The sequence below is a fragment of the Pholis gunnellus genome (assembly GCF_910591455.1).
Source record: "Pholis gunnellus genome assembly, chromosome: 16".
Lineage (NCBI taxonomy): Eukaryota > Metazoa > Chordata > Actinopteri > Perciformes > Pholidae > Pholis > Pholis gunnellus.
In genome coordinates this window covers 22,343,812-22,366,311 of record NC_136543.1, presented here as the reverse complement: position 1 = coordinate 22,366,311, position 22,500 = coordinate 22,343,812, and the positions used below count along the sequence as shown (strand labels likewise).

At 45.2% G+C, this 22,500-nt stretch overlaps 4 protein-coding genes across 4 annotated transcripts in view; all 4 read left to right on the top strand.

Annotated features, from left to right (window-relative positions):
• bop1 (BOP1 ribosomal biogenesis factor) overlaps positions 1–446 on the top strand; it is a 9,751-nt gene extending 9,305 nt beyond the window's left edge. Inside the window, exon 15 of the mRNA XM_079176246.1 lies at positions 1–446. This exon is cut by the window's left edge and continues 292 nt beyond it. The gene's annotated coding sequence lies outside the window, so the exon portion shown is untranslated.
• Positions 447–1,397: 951 nt separating this feature from the next.
• Positions 1,398–3,910, top strand: ntaq1 (N-terminal glutamine amidase 1; the record flags this gene model as incomplete). The annotated part of the gene is made up of 6 exons (XM_079176362.1): positions 1,398–1,456; positions 1,807–1,906; positions 2,031–2,081; positions 2,369–2,514; positions 3,508–3,632; positions 3,720–3,910. The coding sequence occupies 6 exons, from the start codon at positions 1,398–1,400 to the stop codon at positions 3,869–3,871; spliced, it is 633 nt and encodes a 210-aa protein (XP_079032488.1). The 3' UTR covers positions 3,872–3,910.
• An 869-nt stretch (positions 3,911–4,779) lies between these two features.
• Positions 4,780–14,698, top strand: lrp12 (low density lipoprotein receptor-related protein 12). The gene is made up of 11 exons (XM_079176650.1): positions 4,780–5,441; positions 7,002–7,058; positions 7,150–7,285; positions 7,421–7,623; positions 7,893–8,140; positions 9,612–9,761; positions 9,876–10,097; positions 10,290–10,556; positions 10,761–10,963; positions 11,071–11,203; positions 11,289–14,698. Exons 1-11 carry the CDS (start codon positions 5,381–5,383, stop codon positions 12,204–12,206), a joined length of 2,598 nt encoding a protein of 865 aa, XP_079032776.1. The 5' UTR covers positions 4,780–5,380; the 3' UTR covers positions 12,207–14,698.
• Positions 14,699–15,922: 1,224 nt separating this feature from the next.
• The window catches only part of dnai2b (dynein, axonemal, intermediate chain 2b), a gene marked incomplete at both ends in the record, with an annotated part of 9,718 nt that continues 3,140 nt past the window's right edge, over positions 15,923–22,500 (top strand). Inside the window, 11 exons of the mRNA XM_079176361.1 lie at positions 15,923–16,105; positions 16,278–16,439; positions 16,712–16,833; positions 16,938–17,080; positions 17,159–17,272; positions 17,349–17,488; positions 17,795–17,917; positions 18,572–18,795; positions 19,335–19,470; positions 21,230–21,376; positions 21,511–21,746. Of these exons, the coding sequence (XP_079032487.1) occupies positions 15,923–16,105; positions 16,278–16,439; positions 16,712–16,833; positions 16,938–17,080; positions 17,159–17,272; positions 17,349–17,488; positions 17,795–17,917; positions 18,572–18,795; positions 19,335–19,470; positions 21,230–21,376; positions 21,511–21,746 (1,730 nt within the window). The remainder of the gene's footprint in view (positions 16,106–16,277; positions 16,440–16,711; positions 16,834–16,937; positions 17,081–17,158; positions 17,273–17,348; positions 17,489–17,794; positions 17,918–18,571; positions 18,796–19,334; positions 19,471–21,229; positions 21,377–21,510; positions 21,747–22,500) is intronic.

Genomic DNA, 22,500 nt, shown 5'->3' with positions numbered 1-22,500 from the left:
CAACGAACGACCGACCAACGACCGACCAACAACCCAACGACCGACCGACCAACGACCGACCGACCAACAACATAACGAACGACCGACCAACAAACGAACGAACGAACGAACGACCGACCGACCAACGACCGACCGACCAACAACATAACGAACGACCGACCAACAAACGAACGAACGAACGAACGACCGACAAACGAACGACCGACGAACGAACGAACAACCGACTGACCGATAACCCAACGGCCGGCCGACCGACCGACTGACAATCCAGCCAACCAACAACTCAACCTGCCCACCGACCGACCGAATCAACTAACACTGACTTTACTACAGAGATCTTTGACCTCATGACTTTAATTTTAATAAAACAGTTTTTGTTTCATCAGCAGTTCTGTTGTTGCCATGGTGATTTTGCTACTTGTCAGTTAATAAATATTCACTTTTTAGTTTCATGTTTCTTCTTGTGGTTTGTTTCATTTAAGAGTTAACAACTAATCAAAAATATAAGTGTTAAAATCGATTAATACTGATATAAACTTAACCTCAGCATAGTATTATATATTAATAAATAATATATTAATATTATATATGAATATATAATATTAATATGTATTAATACTATATATTAATATATAATAGGTCTTTATCTGAACCTGTACCAGGGGTGTCAAACTCAAGGCACGTCATTTGATGTGGCCCGCCAATATAAAAAAAATAAAATAAACTTGATAATCAAAATATCCCCGTAGTCGACGTTATGAGACAGAAAGTCCTAATGATGAGATACTTAAACACAGTCATAGAGCGGCTCTTTGTCTGTTACTCTACATGTAAGATGTAAATGTATTGAGAGTACATTGAAGACTTTAAACGTCTTTACAACACATGAAATACTTCACAACGCACCCTTAAAGGATTTTAAGCTTTGAACAAAGTTATTGTAATAACTTGTGTCTTTGCAGTTTTCTTTATAGTGTGATAGAGTAAAGTGGGTTTAACCCTAAATTAAAATGATTTTAGTCATAACAGAAATGTGCGTAAATATATTTTTACATTTATATAACTGCATGTACAATATTTTAACACTTGAATAAACAATAATCAAATGCAGAGAGTTATTTACCGATATGTGAGGAGTAGTTACATTCACACAGTCTGACATTTACACCCGGCCCTCTGAGGACCGTGATGCTGATGAGGCCCAGAGTGAAGAGGAGTCTGAGACCCTGCTGTGGACTGAAGGTCTTTATCTGAACCTGTAGACGGACTGAAGGTCTGAGTAAAAGAAAATGAACAAAAGTTTAAACTTTTAGTTTGAAAGGTTTGCCGGCTCAAGAGCCGCAAGATGTGACGTCACATCCTTTTACCCCGACGGAATGTTTTCAGTGTGACACAACATGGAACGTGACGACATCACACCGAGCCGCGAAAACTGCGTTTATACAAGCTGTTACTGGCGAGTACTCTGTAATACTACCTGTTCTGTAGTAGTACAACACACGTTATGTATTACTACAATATACTAGTACTATACCATATGTTATGTACTACTACAACACGTGTTCTGTAGAAGTACAATATATATTCTGTAGTACTACAACACATGTTCTGTAGAAGTACAATATATATATTGAACTACAATCTATATTACTGTTTTGTATTCTGTATTACTAAATGGTAAATTGACTTGTACTTGTAGTCCTAATGGTACAAGAAAACATAGTACTGTCAAAGTTCTACCAACCGAAAATACCAGTTCAACACATGTTGTTTGAACTGGTTTCATTGTCTGTTCTTGTTCTGCAGTGAAGAAAATGTTTGGAAACTCTGTGAGTTTGTCAGAACCGAGAGAACCGCACCGCTGGAAGAATTGTTTGTGGTTTTCATCTCAAATGAGAACCGAATGGTGAGAACACACATTTTACAGAACGTCTGCCGGTTCTAAAACATAAGTCAGTTTCTCTGAATCACCTGTCTGGTTCTAAAACAACACCTGTCTGGTTCTAAAGCTGATGTTTGTTCTCCATCAGGTTCCTCTGTGGAAGCAGAAGTCTGGACGTGGAGACCAGCCAGTTATCTGGGTCTGTGATGTCACTGTGTGATCGATAATAACTGTGATGTCATAGACAGTTCATTAGTAATACACAGGGGTCTGCTAAGTCCCGCTCTGCTGTACTGATACTACTGTACTGTAGTATCGCTGTACTGTAGTATCACAGTACTGTAGTAGTATCACTGTACTGTATTATCACCGTACTGTAGTATCACTGTACTTAAGAATAACAGTATCACAGTACAGTAGTATTACTGTACAGTAGTAGTATCACGGAAATGGGTGATGTCATCATGATGTTATGGTGTGTTTCAGGACTACCACGTTGTGCTGCTGCAGGTCAGACTTCATTCTTCTCTGGTTTATGATCTGGACACTGAGCTGTCGTTTCCCTGCACTCTGAAGCTGTATTCTGACCAGGCCCTCCGCTCGGACCTCAACATCAAACCTGCGTACCACAGGTAACACACACCTGAACTATACAGGTAACACACACCTGAACACCACAGGTAACACACACCTGAACACCACAGGTAACACACACCTGAACACCACAGGTAACACACACCTGAACACCACAGGTAACACACACCTGAACTATACAGGTAACACACACCTGAACACCACAGGTAACACACACCTGAACACCACAGGTAACACACATCTGAACACCACAGGTAACACACACCTGAACTATACAGGTAACACACACCTGAACACCACAGGTAACACACACCTGAACACCACAGGTAACACACATCTGAACACCACAGGTAACACACACCTGAACTATACAGGTAACACACACCTGAACACCACAGGTAACACACACCTGAACTATACAGGTAACACACACCTGAACACCACAGGTAACACACACCTGAACACCACAGGTAACACGCACCTGAACACCACAGGTAACACACACCTGAACTATACAGGTAACACACACCTGAACACCACAGGTAACACACACCTGAACTATACAGGTAACACACACCTGAACACCACAGGTAACACACACCTGAACACCACAGGTAACACACACCTGAACACCACAGGTAACACACACCTGAACACCACAGGTAACACGCACCTGAACACCACAGGTAACACACACCTGAACTATACAGGTAACACACACCTGAACACCACAGGTAACACGCACCTGAACTATACAGGTAACACACACCTGAACTATACAGGTAACACACACCTGAACTATACAGGTAACATACACCTGAACACCACAGGTAACACGCACCTGAACACCACAGGTAACACACACCTGAACTATACAGATAACACACACCTGAACACCACAGGTAACACGCACCTGAACACCACAGGTAACACACACCTGAACACCACAGGTAACACACACCTGAACTATACAGGTAACACACACCTGAGCACCACAGGTAACACTTCTACCTTTGTCTCTGTTCCGACAGGAAGTTGCGTGTGGTCCCTGCTGACAGCTTCCTGTTGAACTTTGCGTCGGATCGATCCCACATGAAGGACTCTGAAGGGTCTTGGAGGATGCCCCCCCCACCCTACCCCCCCATACGGACCGCAGGTCACATGACGCCTCACCTCAGTATGTGGTAATGTTAACCGTGAGATGACATCACGATGACATCACTGTGATGCGTTTCCTCCTCAGAGTGTCAGATGAACCTGGACGACTTCATAAGTATGAGCCCTGCTGTCGGCTGGGGGCGGGTCTTCAGTCTGGACGACTTCCTGTTGAGACACTCTTCATCATCTTCTTCATCATCGTCTTCATCAGCAGCAGGTTCATCTTCATCATCGTAGTCTTCATCTTCATCATCTTCTTTTACACTTTAATTCGAATCTTGCTCAATATTTTCTTCTCATTGTTGTTGTACACTGAATATAAATATACATATATATATGTATGTAATGTTTGTATGTATTAAATGTTTTATTATACAAATGTGTTTTTATACACTTTCTGTGTTTTATGTCTTTCATGTTTTCTGACCTTTTCTCTCAGATCAGTTTTATTAAATCTACAGGATGAAAAGAGACTTCAGCTAACTAGCAAGTTAACAAGTTAAGTTAACTAGCGAAGTTAACAAGCTATGGTAACTAGTTAGCTAAATTATCATGATGAAAGAGATAAACTATATAAATATAATAGATATACTATAACCTCTATTTGTGTTTAGTACTTGTGACGTTTTCTGAATGGAGCTCTGATCGATCGGTGCTAAGCTAAGCTAACATTGTAGCAGCTCCATCAACACTCATAACTTTATATAGACGTAAATACAGCATCTTTATTATTATTCATACCATCTGGTTTATACACATTTATACACATAGTTTGATCTCTACTAATATGAGGTATCGTAGAGATCTGAACACAGGCAGATACAATATGATGTCAGTGATGACAAGAGGAGCATCTCAACTCTGATAGGCTATTCAGGAGGAGCATCTCAACTCTGATAGGCTATTCAGGAGGAGCATCTCAACTCTGATAGGCTATTCAGGAGGAGCATCTCAACTCTGATAGGCTATTCAGGAGGAGCATCTCAACTCTGATAGGCTATTCAGGAGGAGCAGTATACAACAACACAGGCACACAACACATACACACACAATAACACACATACAATAACACACACACACACACAATAACACACACACACACACAATAATACACACGCATACAGATGGTTTCATGACGTCACACATACTCACACACACACACAGATGGATTCATGACGTCACTTTCTCTCTCTCTCTGTGGTCGCTGCTGTGGACTGTTGTTGTTCTAATGCTAAGCTAACGGCTATCACTGAAGAGGTCGCGCTGCTAAACTCTCTCCCGGTTCCGTTCATTAGCTCGGGTTAGCTCACATTAATCCGGGTTAGTGGAGGAGGACGGGTTAGCTAGCCGCTTAGCTTCGTTAGCATGTTCTATATAATCGAGCAGTGTTGTTAATGTTAGCTCGTTAGCCTGAGAGCTAACGTTAGCTGTGGTTCTGTTGTAGGACCTGATATCTTAAGACATTATATCTAATAATGTAACATAATATCCAGAGTTATTATTCCCGTCATGTCTCAGAACACAGAGCTATGTTCATCTGAGCTAACGCTAGCTGTTAGCCGGAGCTAACGGGAGTCTTTGTTTGGAGCCGGGTTGTGATGTTAGCATTGTTAGCGTAGTTAGCCGGTAGATTAGAGCAGACACAGAACAGTTAGCTGATGCTAAGCTAACAAAGGACGTTCATCGTGTTTTCTGAGTTTTGAGGCTGACATGACGTCAGTGACCTTCATCATCTAGAGGGTTATTATGGCCCTCAGCCCAGGCTGCACGCTCAGCCCTTCAGTGGTCTACCTGCTGGTCCTCTCAGGTGAGTTCACTGACTCAGGATCAGATATGATCATAAAGTCATGTTTATGTTCTGATACTTCTGTTATTATATTCAAACAAAGTAATGTGAGAACAAGATCATCTTAAAGTAGAAGTTAATTTCAATACATATTATATAATTCATTATAAGTAATCTAGGCGTGAACTAATTTATGACCCATATATATATATTATATATATATATATATATATATATATATATATATAATATATATATATATATATATATATTATATATATATATATATATATATATATATATATTATATATATATATATATATATATATATAATATATATATATATATATATATATTATATATATATATATATATATATATATATATATATATATATATAATATATATATATATATAATATATATATATATATATATATTATATATATATATATATTATATATATATATATATATATATAATATATATATATATATATATATATAATATATATATATATATATATATATATATATATAATATATATATATATATAATATATATATATATATATATATATAATATATATATATATATAATATATATATATATATATATATATTAGGGGTGTAACGGTTCACAACATTCTCGATCGGTTCAATCCGATACAGTGGTGAAACGGTTCGGTTCGTTTTCAATACAGCAAGAAAGCAGAAATGCCAAATCTCTGGTGAGACTCTCGGGGGGGCGTGTCTGATGTGATTCTCTGTTTGGGCTTTTGTTTTCTTTAACAAAGCAGGAATTATGGGCTGGTGAAGGAGTAGTGTCACGGGGCTCAGCATGTTGGTACAGTCTGGTTCATCCCTCCAGAGCAGGATCAACCTTTAGTCCTGTTTGAATCAGGAGGGAACAGAGAAACGCTGCAGGGGGAGTTTGTTACGAACATCACGTACACTGGGCGTGATGGTGCCGTGTAAACAGGAAGTAGATAATATGACAGAGTAATAAAGTAGTCTTTAATAATGAAAGGTCGTGTTTGATACTCAAGATCTTCTCTAAAATCTTCCTCTATGAACTCAAACAGACACATTTCCTGGAAAGTTTTAGAAGTTTCATTTTTCAGACTTAGTTACAGTGCTGGGTGTCTCTCTCTCTCTGTCTCTCTCTCTCTGTCTCTCTCTCACCTCATATTTACATTTAAATCAACACGCACACATAAAGTTGAGTAGATTATGATCATGAATGTGGTGAACACTCGTCTCACTCGTTCCTCTGGTTCATTGTTTCTGTTCTCACTTGTAGCTCTGTCTCTGTCCTACTGGAGAGCGATCCATGTTCCTTTATAGTTTATATGTGGACTTGTTGTACATAGTTGTACAGAACAAAATAAACATTAATAAGAAAAGGAAAGTCCTCCGTTTTGTGTCCGTCCTCAAAGCCTCTAACCGTGACTCCGTGGGTCTGATTCCTCCGCTGGACACGCCGCTCACTGATCGCTCCAATAACAGCTGCTTCCTCCGTCATAATGCAGACTTTAACTTCCGGTTTCCGTTCTCTTAATTGTGTTTGTGTCTTTCCCAGGATGCATTGCTGCATCTCAGAGGAATGACAACGTCTATGTGTCAGGGATATCTAATGGTAAGTTGGTAGCAACTACGTTGATGTCACAACCACGACGTCACATCAGCTGAGCTTCATCTTCAACGTCTCACTCTGTCTGTCTGTCCAGCCTGTGGTGACGTGGCGGAGCTCCTGCGGGCGTCCAGCGGCGTCATCACCAGCCCCGGTTGGCCCTTTCAGTATCCGGCCAGACTGAACTGCAGCTGGAACATCAGAGCGCGACCTGGAGACAGCGTCACCATCAGGTAACACTCAGACTGCTACGAGGTTCAGGGCCAGTCAACAGAGAGGGAACAGGGTTCAGGGCCAGTCAACAGAGAGGGAACGAGAAGCTAGCGGAGGACCACATTTAATCAATACTTTCTCTTCTCTGTTCGTAGTTTCCAGGACTTTGACCTCCAGGGTTCCCATCGTTGCTCGGCGGACTGGATGTCCATCAGCAGCTACAGGAGCCTGGATGGGCTCCGGGTTTGTGGTTCCTCCTTGCCGCCACCTTATATCTCCTCCCAGGACCACGTCTGGATCCACTTCCACTCTGACGAAGGTCTGACAGGAAAAGGCTTCCGACTGTCCTACATCACTGGTGAGGACTTGTAGAGCGTCGAAGCTTCGATGGAGCAGGTCACTAACGTGGTTCACAGATCTCTGGGTGCAGTGAGGTTTGAACACACATCCCTGTCTGGACTTTGATCAGCAGAACCTCCTGGTTGGTGTTAATCCTCTTAGCTGATCCATGAGGAGGTCCATGATATTAGGAAGAGTTCAAAAGTCCTGATCAGTTTGAGGGTGGTGTTGTCACATTACCAGATGTTTTAAAGTCATCCATCAATAACCAATAATATCCTGTTGTAGGTAAACCAGAGGCCTCCAGCTGTGACGTGGACCAGTTCCACTGCTCTAATGGGAAGTGTGTCCCAGACTGGTGGCGCTGTAACTCCATGGACGAGTGTGGAGACAATTCGGACGAGGACCTGTGCGTGGAGTCTCCATTCTCTTTCCAGCCCTGCAGTCTGAATCAGTTCCCCTGTCTGTCCCGGTACACCCGGATCTACACCTGTCTGCCCCACAGCCTGAGGTGTGACGGCAGCATCGACTGCCAGGTAACAAACCAGTTCTCCCAGTCACACCATGACCGTGTTGCTCCACAGCTAGATGAGTGTTCTTCTTCAGTGTCAATGAACAAACGGTTTGAAAGAAAGATAAAAGTTACTTTTGATATCAGTAGTTCCTCTTGTGTCACCAGTGAGGAAGATGATGATGATGATGAGACCCTGATAATACCTTGTTAGGAGTTAGTGAGCTAGTTATCTTAGCGACACGTTTCATTAACCAGTAATGCTAACATGTGACGTTCACACACTGACACTATTTACGAACGCACCAATCGTAAACAAGCTGCTAATGGTGCAATTTGAGATCTGGTTACAGTTGCCCCTGGTTACAGTTGCCCCTGGTTACAGTTGTCCCTGGTTACAGTTGCCCCTGGTTACAGTTGTCCCTGGTTACAGTTGCCCCTGGTCTCCTTGAGTGTAACTGTAACACTGAAGCCCAAATGACAGACGGGGTTCAGCAAACACAATCAGCTAGTTTCCTGATTTGGTCGCTGCTCTCAAAAGTAATAAAAATAGTGAAAGCTTGGACTTGGCTCTGCTCTGTCTGTGTCGGTCTCGCAGTCCTGGGACTGAAGTGTGATAATCATCAAAATGATAATGGTGGTCTATATAAACAACATAGCCCAGTTCCTTCCAGTCTGCAATGCCCGGGGTCGGCATGCCTTGGTCCCGGCCTCTGTCTGCTGCTTGGCTCAATCCACCCCAACACCTGTCCCTGAGAAGGGGGGCCTGGGCGAGCCCCCCCACAGTTCTGGCTCCAGAAGTGGGCCCGGTGTCCCTTTTCCAGTCGAGGTGCAAAAACTGGTTTCTGGCTGATTCATATAGAATCAGTGAATCTTAGTCTGGCCCCTCTCTTGAGACCACCTTTCCTTGGAAGATCCTTTCAGGAGGTATTGCCCTGACGACACAGCTCTCAGGTCACTGGGACACACAAACCACCTTAAGACAGACCCCCAAGATACTGTTCTGGCCTCAGTCCTGGAAGCGCTCACACTCATCCCTGATGGTTCGTCCCAGTGTGTCGATATACCCGGTACTCTCCACACCTGCACCTAGAGACTTACCACAACCTGCACCACAACCAGAGGCCGACATCCATTGAGCACATTTCCACCGGAGGCTCCGATGGCTCGGAGTAACAGTCCCGGTGTTCAATACTCCCACAGGACACCCTGATGATCACAAGACTTCTCTAACCCCACAAAACACACGTAGACTGGATCACTCCCCTGATCCCCTCAGTAGCTAAGTGAAGTAGCTGGTCCATTGGTTCAGGACCAGGACAGAATCAGCCCCCCCCCCCCTAAATCTGAGGTTCAACAATCAGCCAGAATCTCCTTTCATCAGCCTCTTAGGCTGAAAGCTAAGCAGTGTGATATCTTGATGGTTGGACCCTGCTTGCAACAGCTACATTGTTTAAACATTTTATTTATTTTCCGACATGTTTGTTTTGACCCAGGACCTTGGGGATGAGATCGACTGTGACGTTCCCACTTGTGGAGAATGGTTGAGGAACTTCTACGGCTCCTTCAGCTCTCCAAACTACCCCGACTTTTACCCTCCAGGAAGCAACTGCACCTGGCTGATTGACACGGGAGACCACAGGAAGGTAACCTCTGACCTCCATCCTCAACACAAACACCTGGGAGAGAAAGCTTTACTTCTTTGGGAGATCTAACGTCTCGATCTTCGTACTCCTTCCCCCATCCTTCATCTTCTGCAGGTCATCCTGAGGTTTACCGACTTTAAACTTGATGGGACGGGATACGGCGACTACGTGAAGGTCTATGACGGCTTGGAGGAGAATCCTCGCCGTCTCCTCAGGGTTCTCACCGCCTTCGACTCCAGAGCACCCGTTGCTGTGGTTTCATCGTCTGGTCAACTCCGAATTCACTTCTACGCCGACAAGATCAACGCTGCCCGAGGATTCAACGTCACCTACCAGGTGTGTTTATTTAACCTGAGTGATGTTTCTTTTGTATTTAGTGAAGTAGACGGGTTCTCTTGTTCCTGTGGCTCTCTCTGGGTTCTTAATGTAGACAGGTTCTGTTTAACTTGTTCCTGTGTGTCTCTCTAGGTTCTTAAGGTGGAAGGGTTCTGTTTAACTTGTTCCTGTGTGTCTCTTTGGGTTCTTCAGGTGGACGGGTTCTGCCTGCCGTGGGAGGTTCCGTGTGGGGGTAACTGGGGCTGCTACACCGAGCAGCAGCGCTGTGACGGGTATTGGCACTGTCCCAACGGTCGTGATGAGCTCAACTGTTCTTCGTGTCAGGAGGATGAGTTCCCCTGTTCTAGAAACGGAGCCTGTTACCCTCGATCGGACCGCTGCAACTATCAGAACCGCTGCCCCAACGGTTCTGACGAGAAGAACTGCTTCTTCTGCCAGCCCGGAAACTTCCACTGCAAGGTACCGACAACCTGTCAGCTGATCAACATAGAACCCATAAAGTAAACACACAAAGAACATGAAGTTCTACTAGAACCTGAGAGACTTTTCTCATTTATCACAATTTAACATTAATTGACTAGCAAGCATCACAGCAACCAGTAAATATGCAACAGAAACACATGAAGCTTCTGCCGTGTAACACGTCCTCTGACCTTCCTGCAGAACAACCGCTGTGTGTTTGAGTCGTGGGTCTGTGACGCTCAGGACGACTGTGGCGACGGCAGCGACGAAGAGAGTTGTCCCGTCATCGTTCCCACCAGAGTCATCACCGCCGCCGTCATCGGCAGCCTCATCTGTGGACTCCTGCTGGTCATCGCCCTCGGCTGCACCTGCAAGCTCTACTCGCTGCGCATGTTTGAACGCAGGTGAGAACCGACTCTGCCTCTGATTGGTCACTGCTTCTGTGAATCCGGTTTGCGATTGGGCCGATGTGTGAGCCGTGTAATTCAAGCCGTGCGATTGGCCGTTGCAGGTCGTTCGAGACGCAGCTGTCCAGAGTGGAAGCGGAGCTGCTTCGGAGAGAAGCCCCGCCCTCTTATGGTCAGCTGATCGCCCAGGGACTGATCCCACCTGTGGAGGACTTCCCAGTGTGCTCTGGGAGCCAGGTACAGAGAATCAGAACCAGTCTTCAGAACCGTACCTGTGAATACACAGTACAAGTTTCTATTGTGTTCTGCTCTCTGTCCTCAGGCATCCGTCCTGGAGAACCTCCGTCTGGCTGTCCGCTCTCAGCTCGGCTTCACCTCCCTGAGGCTCCCTTCCTCGGGTCGTCATACCAACCTTTGGCGCCGTCTCTTCACCTTCTCGCGGTCACGGCGGTCCGGTTCTCTGGCTCTGGTCTCTGCGGACCTGGAGGACAGCGCCGGCCCCGGGAGTTCAGGTTCAGACCTGCTGTCTCCGGACTCGGATGACACGGACACGGAGGGCGAGCGGGGGAGGGGCGCGGTGGGCGGGCCCGTGGCCCCACTCCCCCAGAAGGCCCCGCCCTCCACCGCCGTGGAGGCCGTGGTATTCGTGACGACCTCCGTGACGCCAACGGCCACCAGTGGGCGGGGCCGTGACCGGCTCAGAGAGACTCCGCCCCCCTCCAGCCCCGTCCCCGTGGTAACTCCCGGTCCAGATCCTGAACGTCACAGCGACACCTCAGAGCTTCAGGCTCCGCCCACTTCTGCCCTGCAGCGACTGGCCCAGAACTTGCACCGCCTCGCCAGGAACTTGACCAGAACCAGCCAGAACCGGCAGGACCAGATCTGGACCAATCACAGTCCACTTCACCAGCTGGAGACAGGAAGAGGCGGGGCCGAGATCACGGAGCAGCGAGAAAACGGAGAAGAAGAAGAAGATGTGGAGCTCCTGATCCCTGTGTCCGACTCTGACTCCTCCTCCTCCTCGCTGGTCAGCGACATCCGACAACCACTGCTAGAACCGTACCCCCCCTCTACCACAGGCCACGCCCACCGCCATCACCGCGGAAACAGTAGTCGAAGAGGGCGGGACGGCCCGTGCGAACATTGTGGGATGGTCCACACAGCTCAGATACCCGACGTCTGTCTGGAGGCCACGGGGAAGACGGAGAGCAGCGACGACGAGCTGCTGCTGCTGTGCTAACAAGCTAACTGACAGACAGTTAGCTAATATGCTGCTGTGCTAACAGGTTAACTGACAGACAGTTAGCTAACACGCTGCTGTGCTAACAGGCTAACTGACAGACTGATACTACCCTGATACAACATCCACAGTTAGCTAATATGCTGCTGTGCTAACTGGCTAACTGACAGACTGATACTACCCTGATACAACATCCACAGTTAGCTAATATGCTGCTGTGCTAACAGGCTAACTGACAGACTGATACTACCCTGATACAACATCCACAGTTAGCTAATATGCTGCTGTGCTAACATGCTAACTGACAGACTGATACTACCCTGATACAACATCCACAGTTAGCTATCATGCGGCTCTGCTAACAGGCTAACATGCTAATTGACAGGCTAAAGGCCTTTTCACACCGGGAACAAAAATAATACAATGAATAGAAAATGCTGAATATTCGCTGGTGATTTTCTTTTTATATTTGAAGATTCGTGCTCCGTACATTCCACCGAAATTTTAAATCTCACATTGTCAGTGTTCAAGACTCTGACAATGTGGTCACGTTTCCTTTGAAGCGTATTATTGTATTGAGCGTAAATTCTGAGCCTCATTGCATTAGTTTGCATCATTCATGACTGGACTGAATCACATGTGTTCATTATTATGGGATGGCCAATACAAGGCCTCATGGTCAGTGTATGATACGTCTCCATGGATTTAAAGACAGTGAGCTCATGTGTTTCCATAGCTGGTAACACTGAACTGCAAAATACTAAAGATTTGGATTCGGTGTGGATCTGTTCATGATAATGATATATACATACATTATTCATCTTACTACTGCTGATACTGCCCCAACATCTTTTCACTTCACAAGCTAACATCTCACACTGGACTACAGCTAGCAAACATGCTAACGTCTCTCACTGGACTACAGCTATCAAACATGCTAACAGATTCGATTGGACTACAACTAACAAACATGCTAACAGATTTGATTGGACTACAGCTAGCAAACATGCTAACAGATCTGACTGGACTACAGCTACACCTGTTAGCATGTTAGTTTGATTCAACGTTAGCTCTCAGTGATGTCAGATGAACGGACCAATGGGACGTCACTGATTGGTTCTTATGTTGGTACAATGATTAAAACTCTTCTCGCTGCAGACACACTTCCTGCTCATCGGTACGACTGTAAATTGTGTCCTGACAGAACAAACTAATGAGAACATTCAAATTAAAATGATTGGGGAACCTGCTGGGACTCCTGGTGCAACTGTTTAAATGGTCCCCCTTTGTGCTGTTAAACAGAACAAAGGGAACGATCAGGGTCACGTGACCAACGGAGGCAGCCAAAGATATCAGGCTAGTTGAACTGTAGAGCCAACAAAAGTCTGTTCCACCAGGGTCCAGTAGAGTCTACAAAGAGATCCTTCTGGATCTGTCTGGAAAGAGAACGTTCTGGATCTGGATCCGTCTACAAAGAGAACGTTCTGGATGCATCTGGAAAGGGAACGTTCTGGATCTGTCTGGAAAGGGAACGTTCTGGTTTTGAAAGATCAAGAGTCACGTTTACACTTAATATTCAACATAAAATCAGAACAGTTCTAATGGTTTCAGTTGGAGGACGGTTGAGAACCGAACAGTACCAGACCTTTAGAACCACTTCTGAGGGTTCAGAACCAGACCAAGAGAACCAGATGTATAAACTGTCATCAAAGTTCTGGTTTATTCTTCCTCTTCCTCCTCCTCTTCTTCCCCCTCCTCCTCCTCCTCCTCCTCTTCCTCCTCCTCCTCCCCTTTGTCCTCTTCGTCCTCCTCTTCCTCTCAGACTGAAGCGTTTCAAACTGACCCGTCTGTATTTATGATCAGTTAGTTTTTGGTACTGAGATTTCAGCTGACCTTGTGTGAGTGTGTATATTTATTATTATTATTAATATGATGATGGTTGTTGTTGTTGTTGTGGTTGTTGTTGTTGTTGTTTCAGGAGTACTTCACACCAAAATCAGTTTCCTGGAGTTCTTAAAGAAAACTTTTCTTCACGTTGTGAACTGAATTCAGTTACAGGAGAAAAAGGTGAACGTTCAGTTGAACAAACACTAAATACTTCTGTTTACATATTTTAACTAATACAAAGATGACTGACGACATTTTACAGGTAATTAGTACTTCAGTGTTAAAGTAAACCTCCGAGACATTTATTTAGGTTTCCTCGTGTTCTGATTGGAGGCGTGAGGAAAACAAAGAAGAACTCAATATATACACATATATACATATATATACATATAAATATGTGTGTATATATATATATGTGTGTGTGTGTATATATATATATATATATTATTTAGCTGTGAAGTACTACCTTTCATTTGTTGTGTGGAGCAGTTTTTTCTGCATGATTCAAGTCGTTTGGTGCTTTTCTTTGTAAAGTTAAAGCTGTTTAACTTCACTAAAGATTAAAGATTAAAGGTTCACATTTCATCTGTTTTATTTGAATAAAAACATAAAAATAGAATCTCTCTTCACACTAGTACACATTAAATACTTGGTCCATATCTACCAGACATAGGAATAAAATACTTAAAATATTCATGTAACAATACTTCAATCTAAGCAAACCAGTGGTGGAATGTAACGAGGTACATTTACTCACAATTTAGAGGTACTTTATACTTCTCACAGTAAATATTGTACTTTTTACTGCACTACATGTATTTAACTGTAGTTACCTTATAGATTCAGAGTATTATTCAATAACTGATGTATTGTTATTAAAGGTTAAACTAGCAGCAGTAAATAAAGCCATTCAAATGAATACATCAATAATTATTATACTATAATATTTTATATATTGTGCAGAATGAGTACTTTTACTTTCATTACTTGAAGTATATTTTGATAATATTTACTGAAGTCAAGTTTTGGATGATTTACTTTAATTAACTACTTCCTGTGGTACTAGTACTTTAACTTACTGTGGTACTAGTACTTTTACTAACTGTGGCACTAGTACTTTAACTTACTGTGGCACTAGTACTTTAACTTACTGTGGTACTAGTACTTTTACTAACTGTGGTACTAGTACTTTTACTTACTGTGGTACTAGTACTTTTACTTACTGTGGTACTAGTACTTTTACTAACTGTGGTACTAGTATTTACCACTTACTGTGGTACTAGTACTTTAACTTACCACTTACTGTGGTACTAATACTTTTACTAACTGTGGTACTAGTACTTTTACTTACTGTGGTACTAGTACCTTTACTGAAGTAAACTGTATGTGAGTAGTACTTCTAGTACTAGCTTTATTACTGCGATACATTAATTAGTTTCCTGACGTTAGCAAACGAGCTAACGCGCCTTGTTAACGTGACGTCATTCCGTGTAAACTGTTTGGTTTGTTGTTGTTAATAAAGTTAGTTTGAGTTGCTATGATACGGCTAACTCTGTCTCGTTGCTAGGATACAGCAAACCGCGCCACCGGTGCTCCGTGAGTTTGAGTCCGTCATTCAGTCGGTGTTTTGTCCGGTATTTAGTCGGTAATTTGTCCGTTATGTAGTCGGTGTTCTCCAGTATTTAGTCAGTGTTTTGTCTGGTATTTAGTCGGTAGTTTGTCTGTTATTTAGTCGGTGTTCTCCAGTATTTAGTCGGTGTTTTGTCTGGTATTTAGTCGGTAGTTTGTCTGTTATTTAGTCGGTGTTCTCCAGTATTTAGTCGGTGTTCATGGAGATCGTCCACGTGTACACGAAGCTCCGCAGTAAGTTCGGCCGTCAGAGTCTCTTCTCTGACCGGCCTGCCGAGCTGCTGGTGGACGTTCATACGGACCAGAGTCTGGGTCACCAGTTCATCCAGAAAACCCAACGAGACCAGGACCTGCAGGCCTGTCGGGACATGTCGGAGCACCAGGTGAGATCCAACAGGTTCTGAACCTGGCTCTGATCCACATCAACAGGTTCTGACCCTGGTCTGATCAAGGCCCCCTATATATGAGGATGTGTACTCAGGTGTTTCCATGTCTCCATGTGGACTCGGGTGTTTCTGTGTCTCCATGTGGACTCGGGTGTTTCTGTGTATGCAGGTGAACACAAAGCGGTTTGAGTCCGACAGCTGTGGACTAAACCATGAGGAGGGGGGGTGGCCCAAAGACGTGAACCCTCAGGAGATAGAGCAGACCATCCGGTTCAGAAAGAAGGTGGAGAAAGACGAGATCTACATGAACAGCATCCTGCAACTGGGCAGCGTAAGACCACATCGATCCACATCGACCCACATAGGTCCACTTTACCTGAACTCAGTCCACATCGGTCCACTTCACCTAGACTCGGTCCACATCGGTCCACTTCACCTAGATTCGGTCCACATCGGTCCACTTCACCTAGATTCGGTCCACATCGGTCCACTTCACCTAGACTCGGTCCACATCGGTCCACTTCACCTAGATTCGGTCCACATCGGTCCACTTCACATAGATTCGGTCCACATGTGTGTGATGACATCATGTGTGTGGTCCAGGTCATGGATCACTGCATCAGACAGAACAATGCTGTGGACATCTACCCGGACTACTGTGAGGACCAGGACCAGGAGGAGGACCATCAGGAGCCGCCGTCTGCAAAGACCATCAACGTGTTCAGGTACAGCTGACGACAAAATATTAGCCTTTAATGTGTTCACTAGCCTTTCGATCTTTAATGCGTTCGTTCCTCTGGATGTCGGTCGATCTTTAATGTTTCCTCAGAGATCCTAACGAGCTGAAGCGGACCATCACCGGTCTGTCGTGGCATCCTGACGGCGGCAGGAAGCTGGCGGCCGCCTACTCTTGCCTTGAGTTCCAGAAAACCTCTAGAGACATGAGCCCGGACTCCTACATCTGGGACATCGGTGTGTAAGACAGACGCACAGACAGCAGCTGGATTTACAGAGTCCAGAGTTCACAGATGGATTCATGTTTTGTTTCAGAGAACCCGAACAGACCAGAGATGACTCTGAAGCCGGCGTCTCCACTCGTCTGTCTGGAGTACAACCCTAAAGACTGCCACACTCTGGTGGGAGGCAGCTACAACGGACAGATCGGTGGGTTCAGGTTAAGACTGACAGACTTTTACCTGTCAGTGAGGAGTTTATGAACCTGTCGTTGTGTTTGTTTTAGCATACTGGGACACTCGGAGAGGCAGCCTGCCAGTGGAGGTTTCCTCTGTGGAGCACAGTCACAGAGACCCGGTCTACAAGATCATCTGGCTGCAGTCCAAGACTGGGACAGATGCTTTCTCTGCATCTACTGATGGACAGGTAGACTGACGACGGACGGGTAGACTGAGGACTGGTAGACTGTTGACCGAATCCCTTCTCACTTTGAATGTGTGAACTACAGCAGCTTCGTTGGTGCTCCTCAGCGTCTGACTCCAGGTCAGGGAGGCACCTTTAACATGATTATGCAACACATCGGGTTTTGACCAACGTAAACCCACCGTGTCCTTGTTACACAATCAGAGCAACTGACGTAGTTTGGGTCACATGGGTCAAACAAACAGGACTAGGAGCACTGACCAGAGGGACTGTTATGACAGGCAGCTCAGTCTCTCCTCTCTCCGTCAGGTTCTGTGGTGGGACGTCCGCCGGTTGAGCGAGCCCACAGAGCGTCTGGTGCTGGACCCGAGCAGGGAAGGAAACCTGGACCGAGCTTTAGGAGCCATCTCTCTGGACTTTGAGTCTACCATGGTGAGGTTTATCTGTTGCTGTGTTTACAGCAGGACTCACATTTTAAGACCCTTGTACACTGTGATCCTGGTCCGTCCCAGACTAAAGTGGACCCTCGTGGGTCATATGTGGTGAAATCTCTGGTCTTCAATCCAAACGATGGACCCCAGTGAGACTTAAGTGAGTGGTGCTGAAGGTTGTAGACGTGGGCCGGCTGTGGAGATGAGGCTCGTCTTGACCCGGTATCTGCTACCATCATTAGCTAAAAGCTATGAACCGGTTGTACGAGTCTCAGCAGGCTGACCATATGGATCAGAACCACCAGGATCTACCAGTGCAGCGTAAGATTGTGTGTCCGTTCACATGAACGTGCATCTTTTCAGACCAGACGTAGTGAAGTGAGGCTTTGATCGGTTGGTGCAACATACATAGAGTCCGTTCAGAAGACTGGTCTTAACAAAGACCGGCTTAGAAGTTAGGACCCAGTTCAGTGAAGACAGAGGTTCTGTACTATATCTAGACTGTATCACTCCAGAGAGATGATGCTCCGATTCAGCACACCAAGGGTGTCTCTATCGGGGCTCCACAGGTTGGGTCCTGGCCTGAGGTTCCTTAGACCCCAAAACTCAGATTCATTGAGTCAGCCTTAATCTTAGTCCCCCCCTGTCTCCACAGCCTACTAAGTTCATGGTGGGGACAGAACAGGGTCTGGTTGTGTCCTGTAACAGGAAGGCAAAGACTCCTTCAGAGAAGATCGTCTGTACGTATGATGGACATCAGGGACCCGTCTACGCCCTGCAGAGGAACCCTTTCTTCCCCAAAAACTTCCTCACCGTGGGGGACTGGACGGCCCGCATCTGGTCCGAGGACATCAAGGAGTCCTCCATCATGTGGACCAAGTAGGACCCACTTTTAAAGCTTTTGTCACAGCTCTGCCACCATTATCCTGTGTTTTCCATCTCTCACTCACCTGATCAGTTTATTCAGTGCACCTGCCAGTCACGCCCACCTCGTCAGCTCATCACTGTCACTCTGCTGCATCCACTATTTAAACCCACTCACACACACACTCACTGCAGATCAATGTCATGTCTACCCGCCCATTTGGCTCGTCCTGTTCCCTCCCTCCCTCCCTCCCTCCCTCCCTCCCTCCCTCCCTCCCTGTCTCGTCCGTGGAGTCCCTGTTGTGTTTCTGTAAGCTTCCGGTCCTGATTTAATTATTCATTAAATACTTGCTTCACTCTAATTCTGGTCTTGTCTGCATTTGAGTCCTCCGCCACACCCCGTGACCGCTTTCTTTATAATCCGGTCTCCTCTGTTGTCTCCTGTCTTCATCTTGTCCTGGTTCTTATTATCTCACCTGATTCTGTCCAGTCTGGTCCCTTCTGGTCTCCATGTGGACTTCCTGTTACTCAAACCAGACTTTACCTCCTGGCAGGTATCAGATGTCGTATCTGACGGACGCCTGCTGGAGTCCCGTCCGTCCCTCCGTCTTCTTCACTGTGAAGATGGACGGCGTGTTGGACGTCTGGGACATCTTGTTCAAACAGAACGACCCCACACTGAGTCTCAAGGTGAGTCCAGCTCACTGATCCACTATAAAGAACTAAGTCTGCTTCTAGTGGACCAGCAGGACCCTGGTCTACCAAGAGAGTTCAACGGTCCTACTGGTTACCTGGTCTAACTAGCCCCAACTGGTCCTACTGGTTACCTGGTCTAACTAGCCCTAACTGGTCCTACTAGTTACCTGGTCTAACTAGCCCTAACTGGTCCTACTAGTTACCTGGTCTAACTAGCCCTAACTGGTCCTACTAGTTACCTGGTCTAACTAGCCCCAACTGGTCCTACTGGTTACCTGGTCTAACTAGCCCTAACTGGTCCTACTAGTTACCTGGTCTAACTAGCCCTAACGGGTCCTACTGGTTACCTGGTCTAACTAGCCCTAACTGGTCCTACTGGTTACCTGGTCTAACTAGCCCTAACTGGTCCTACTAGTTACCTGGTCTAACTAGCCCTAACTGGTCCTACTAGTTACCTGGTCTAACTAGCCCCAACTGGTCCTACTGGTTACCTGGTCTAACTAGCCCTAACTGGTCCTACTGGTTACCTGGTCTAACTAGCCCTAACTGGTCCTACTAGTTACCTGGTCTAACTAGCCCCAACTGGTCCTACTGGTTACCTGGTCTAACTAGCCCTAACTGGTCCTACTGGTTACCTGGTCTAACTAGCCCTAACTGGTCCTACTAGTTACCTGGTCTAACTAGCCCTAACTGGTCCTACTGGTTACCTGGTCTAACTAGCCCTAACTGGTCCTACTGGTTACCTGGTCTAACTAGCCCTAACTGGTCCTACTGGTTACCTGGTCTAACTAGCCCTAACTGGTCCTACTGGTTACCTGGTCTAACTAGCCCTAACTGGTCCTACTGGTTACCTGGTCTAACTAGCCCTAACTGGTCCTACTAGTTACCTGGTCTAACTAGCCCTAACTGGTCCTACTGGTTACCTGGTCTAACTAGCCCTAACTGGTCCTACTGGTTACCTGGTCTAACTAGCCCTAACTGGTCCTACTGGTTACCTGGTCTAACTAGCCCTAACTGGTCCTACTGGTTACCTGGTCTAACTAGCCCTAACTGGTCCTACTGGTTACCTGGTCTAACTAGCCCTAACTGGTCCTACTGGTTACCTGGTCTAACTAGCCCTAACTGGTCCTACTAGTTACCTGGTCTAACTAGCCCCAACTGGTCCTACTGGTTACCTGGTCTAACTAGCCCTAACTGGTCCTACTGGTTACCTGGTCTAACTAGCCCCAACTGGTCCTACTGGTTACCTGGTCTAACTAGCCCCAACTGGTCCTACTGGTTACCTGGTCTAACTAGCCCTAACTGGTCCTACTGGTTACCTGGTCTAACTAGCCCTAACTGGTCCTACTAGTTACCTGGTCTAACTAGCCCCAACTGGTCCTACTGGTTACCTGGTCTAACTAGCCCTAACTGGTCCTACTAGTTACCTGGTCTAACTAGCCCCAACTGGTCCTACTGGTTACCTGGTCTAACTAGCCCCAACTGGTCCTACTGGTTACCTGGTCTAACTAGCCCTAACTGGTCCTACTGGTTACCTGGTCTAACTAGCCCTAACTGGTCCTACTAGTTACCTGGTCTAACTAGCCCTAACTGGTCCTACTGGTTACCTGGTCTAACTAGCCCTAACTGGTCCTACTGGTTACCTGGTCTAACTAGCCCTAACTGGTCCTACTGGTTACCTGGTCTAACTAGCCCTAACTGGTCCTACTGGTTACCTGGTCTAACAGATCTAACTGGTCTAACTGGTCCTCAGGTGTGTGATGAAGCCCTGTTCAGCCTCCGTCTACATGAGACCGGGCGGTTGGTGGCGTGCGGCTCTCAGAGGGGCGGAGCTACGCTGCTGGAGATCAACTCTGGACTGTCGACGCTTCAGAAGAACGAGAAGAGTCTTCTGGCTGCTGTGAGGACAAATATATTACACACATATCTTTATATATATATATACAAATATATATAGAGATATATATTTGTATATATATATATATATGTATATATAATAAATACAATATTTAACAGTTATTTTATATTAAACAGATGTTTGAGCGAGAGACAAAGCGAGAGAAGATCCTGGAGGCCCGGCAGAGAGAGATCCGTCTGAAGGAGAGGAGCCGGTCTGAGCAGAGCCGGGACGAGGACGGGGGACGAGAGGACCAGGACCAGAACAAGAACCAGCTGATGGTCAGAGCTGAGGACCACTTCTACCTCGTCACAGAGACGGAGGGACAACCAGACAACCGGATCAGAGGACCAGGGCCAGAACCAGACTCAGAGTCAGGACCAGAACCAGAGTCAGGACCAGAACCAGAGTCAGGACCAGGACCAGCAGGTGTCTTCTGACCAGACCTCTGAAGTGATCGGTGACGAATTAAACTCAAACTGAATATTTAATTTGATCAAAACTTGTTTTCTTTTTCTTGAATAATAAAATAATTTCACTGTTTATGTTTCAGAAACATGTCCGTGAATAAAACATCAGATTAATGTTTAAATGTTTTAATAAATTAACTGAGAATCTTCTTTTTGTTCTTTTTGTTTTAAAAGTAAACGTGAAGACAAGAGGTTAGAGGTCACCACTGACCATGTGAAGCCTCATAATATAAATATATAAAATATGTATATATATATATATGTATATATATATATATATATATATATATATTTATATCAGTGGTGGGTCTTCAGGGCCTGCAAAGCCTTCTCTGCTGTTCTAAACACAATCACAAAGTTAGAGCTATTTTATAATTTAATATTGTTCTTAAATACTCTACATGTATCATAATTTATTATAATATTTGTCCCGTTATCTTATGTTCTCGTTGCACAGCTACTGTGCTCCTCAGCTGCTCTGCTTCAGTGCAGCTTGTTTTAACCTTTAACCTCTGACCTCTGACCCTATTGTGAGGCCTCTCATACCCGAACGTAACGGGCTCATCTCTCTAACTACGAGGTCTATTTGAATCATTTCAGTGGGATTATAACACTTGTGATAGTGTGTTAACATGTGTACATATCAGTGTGTGTGTT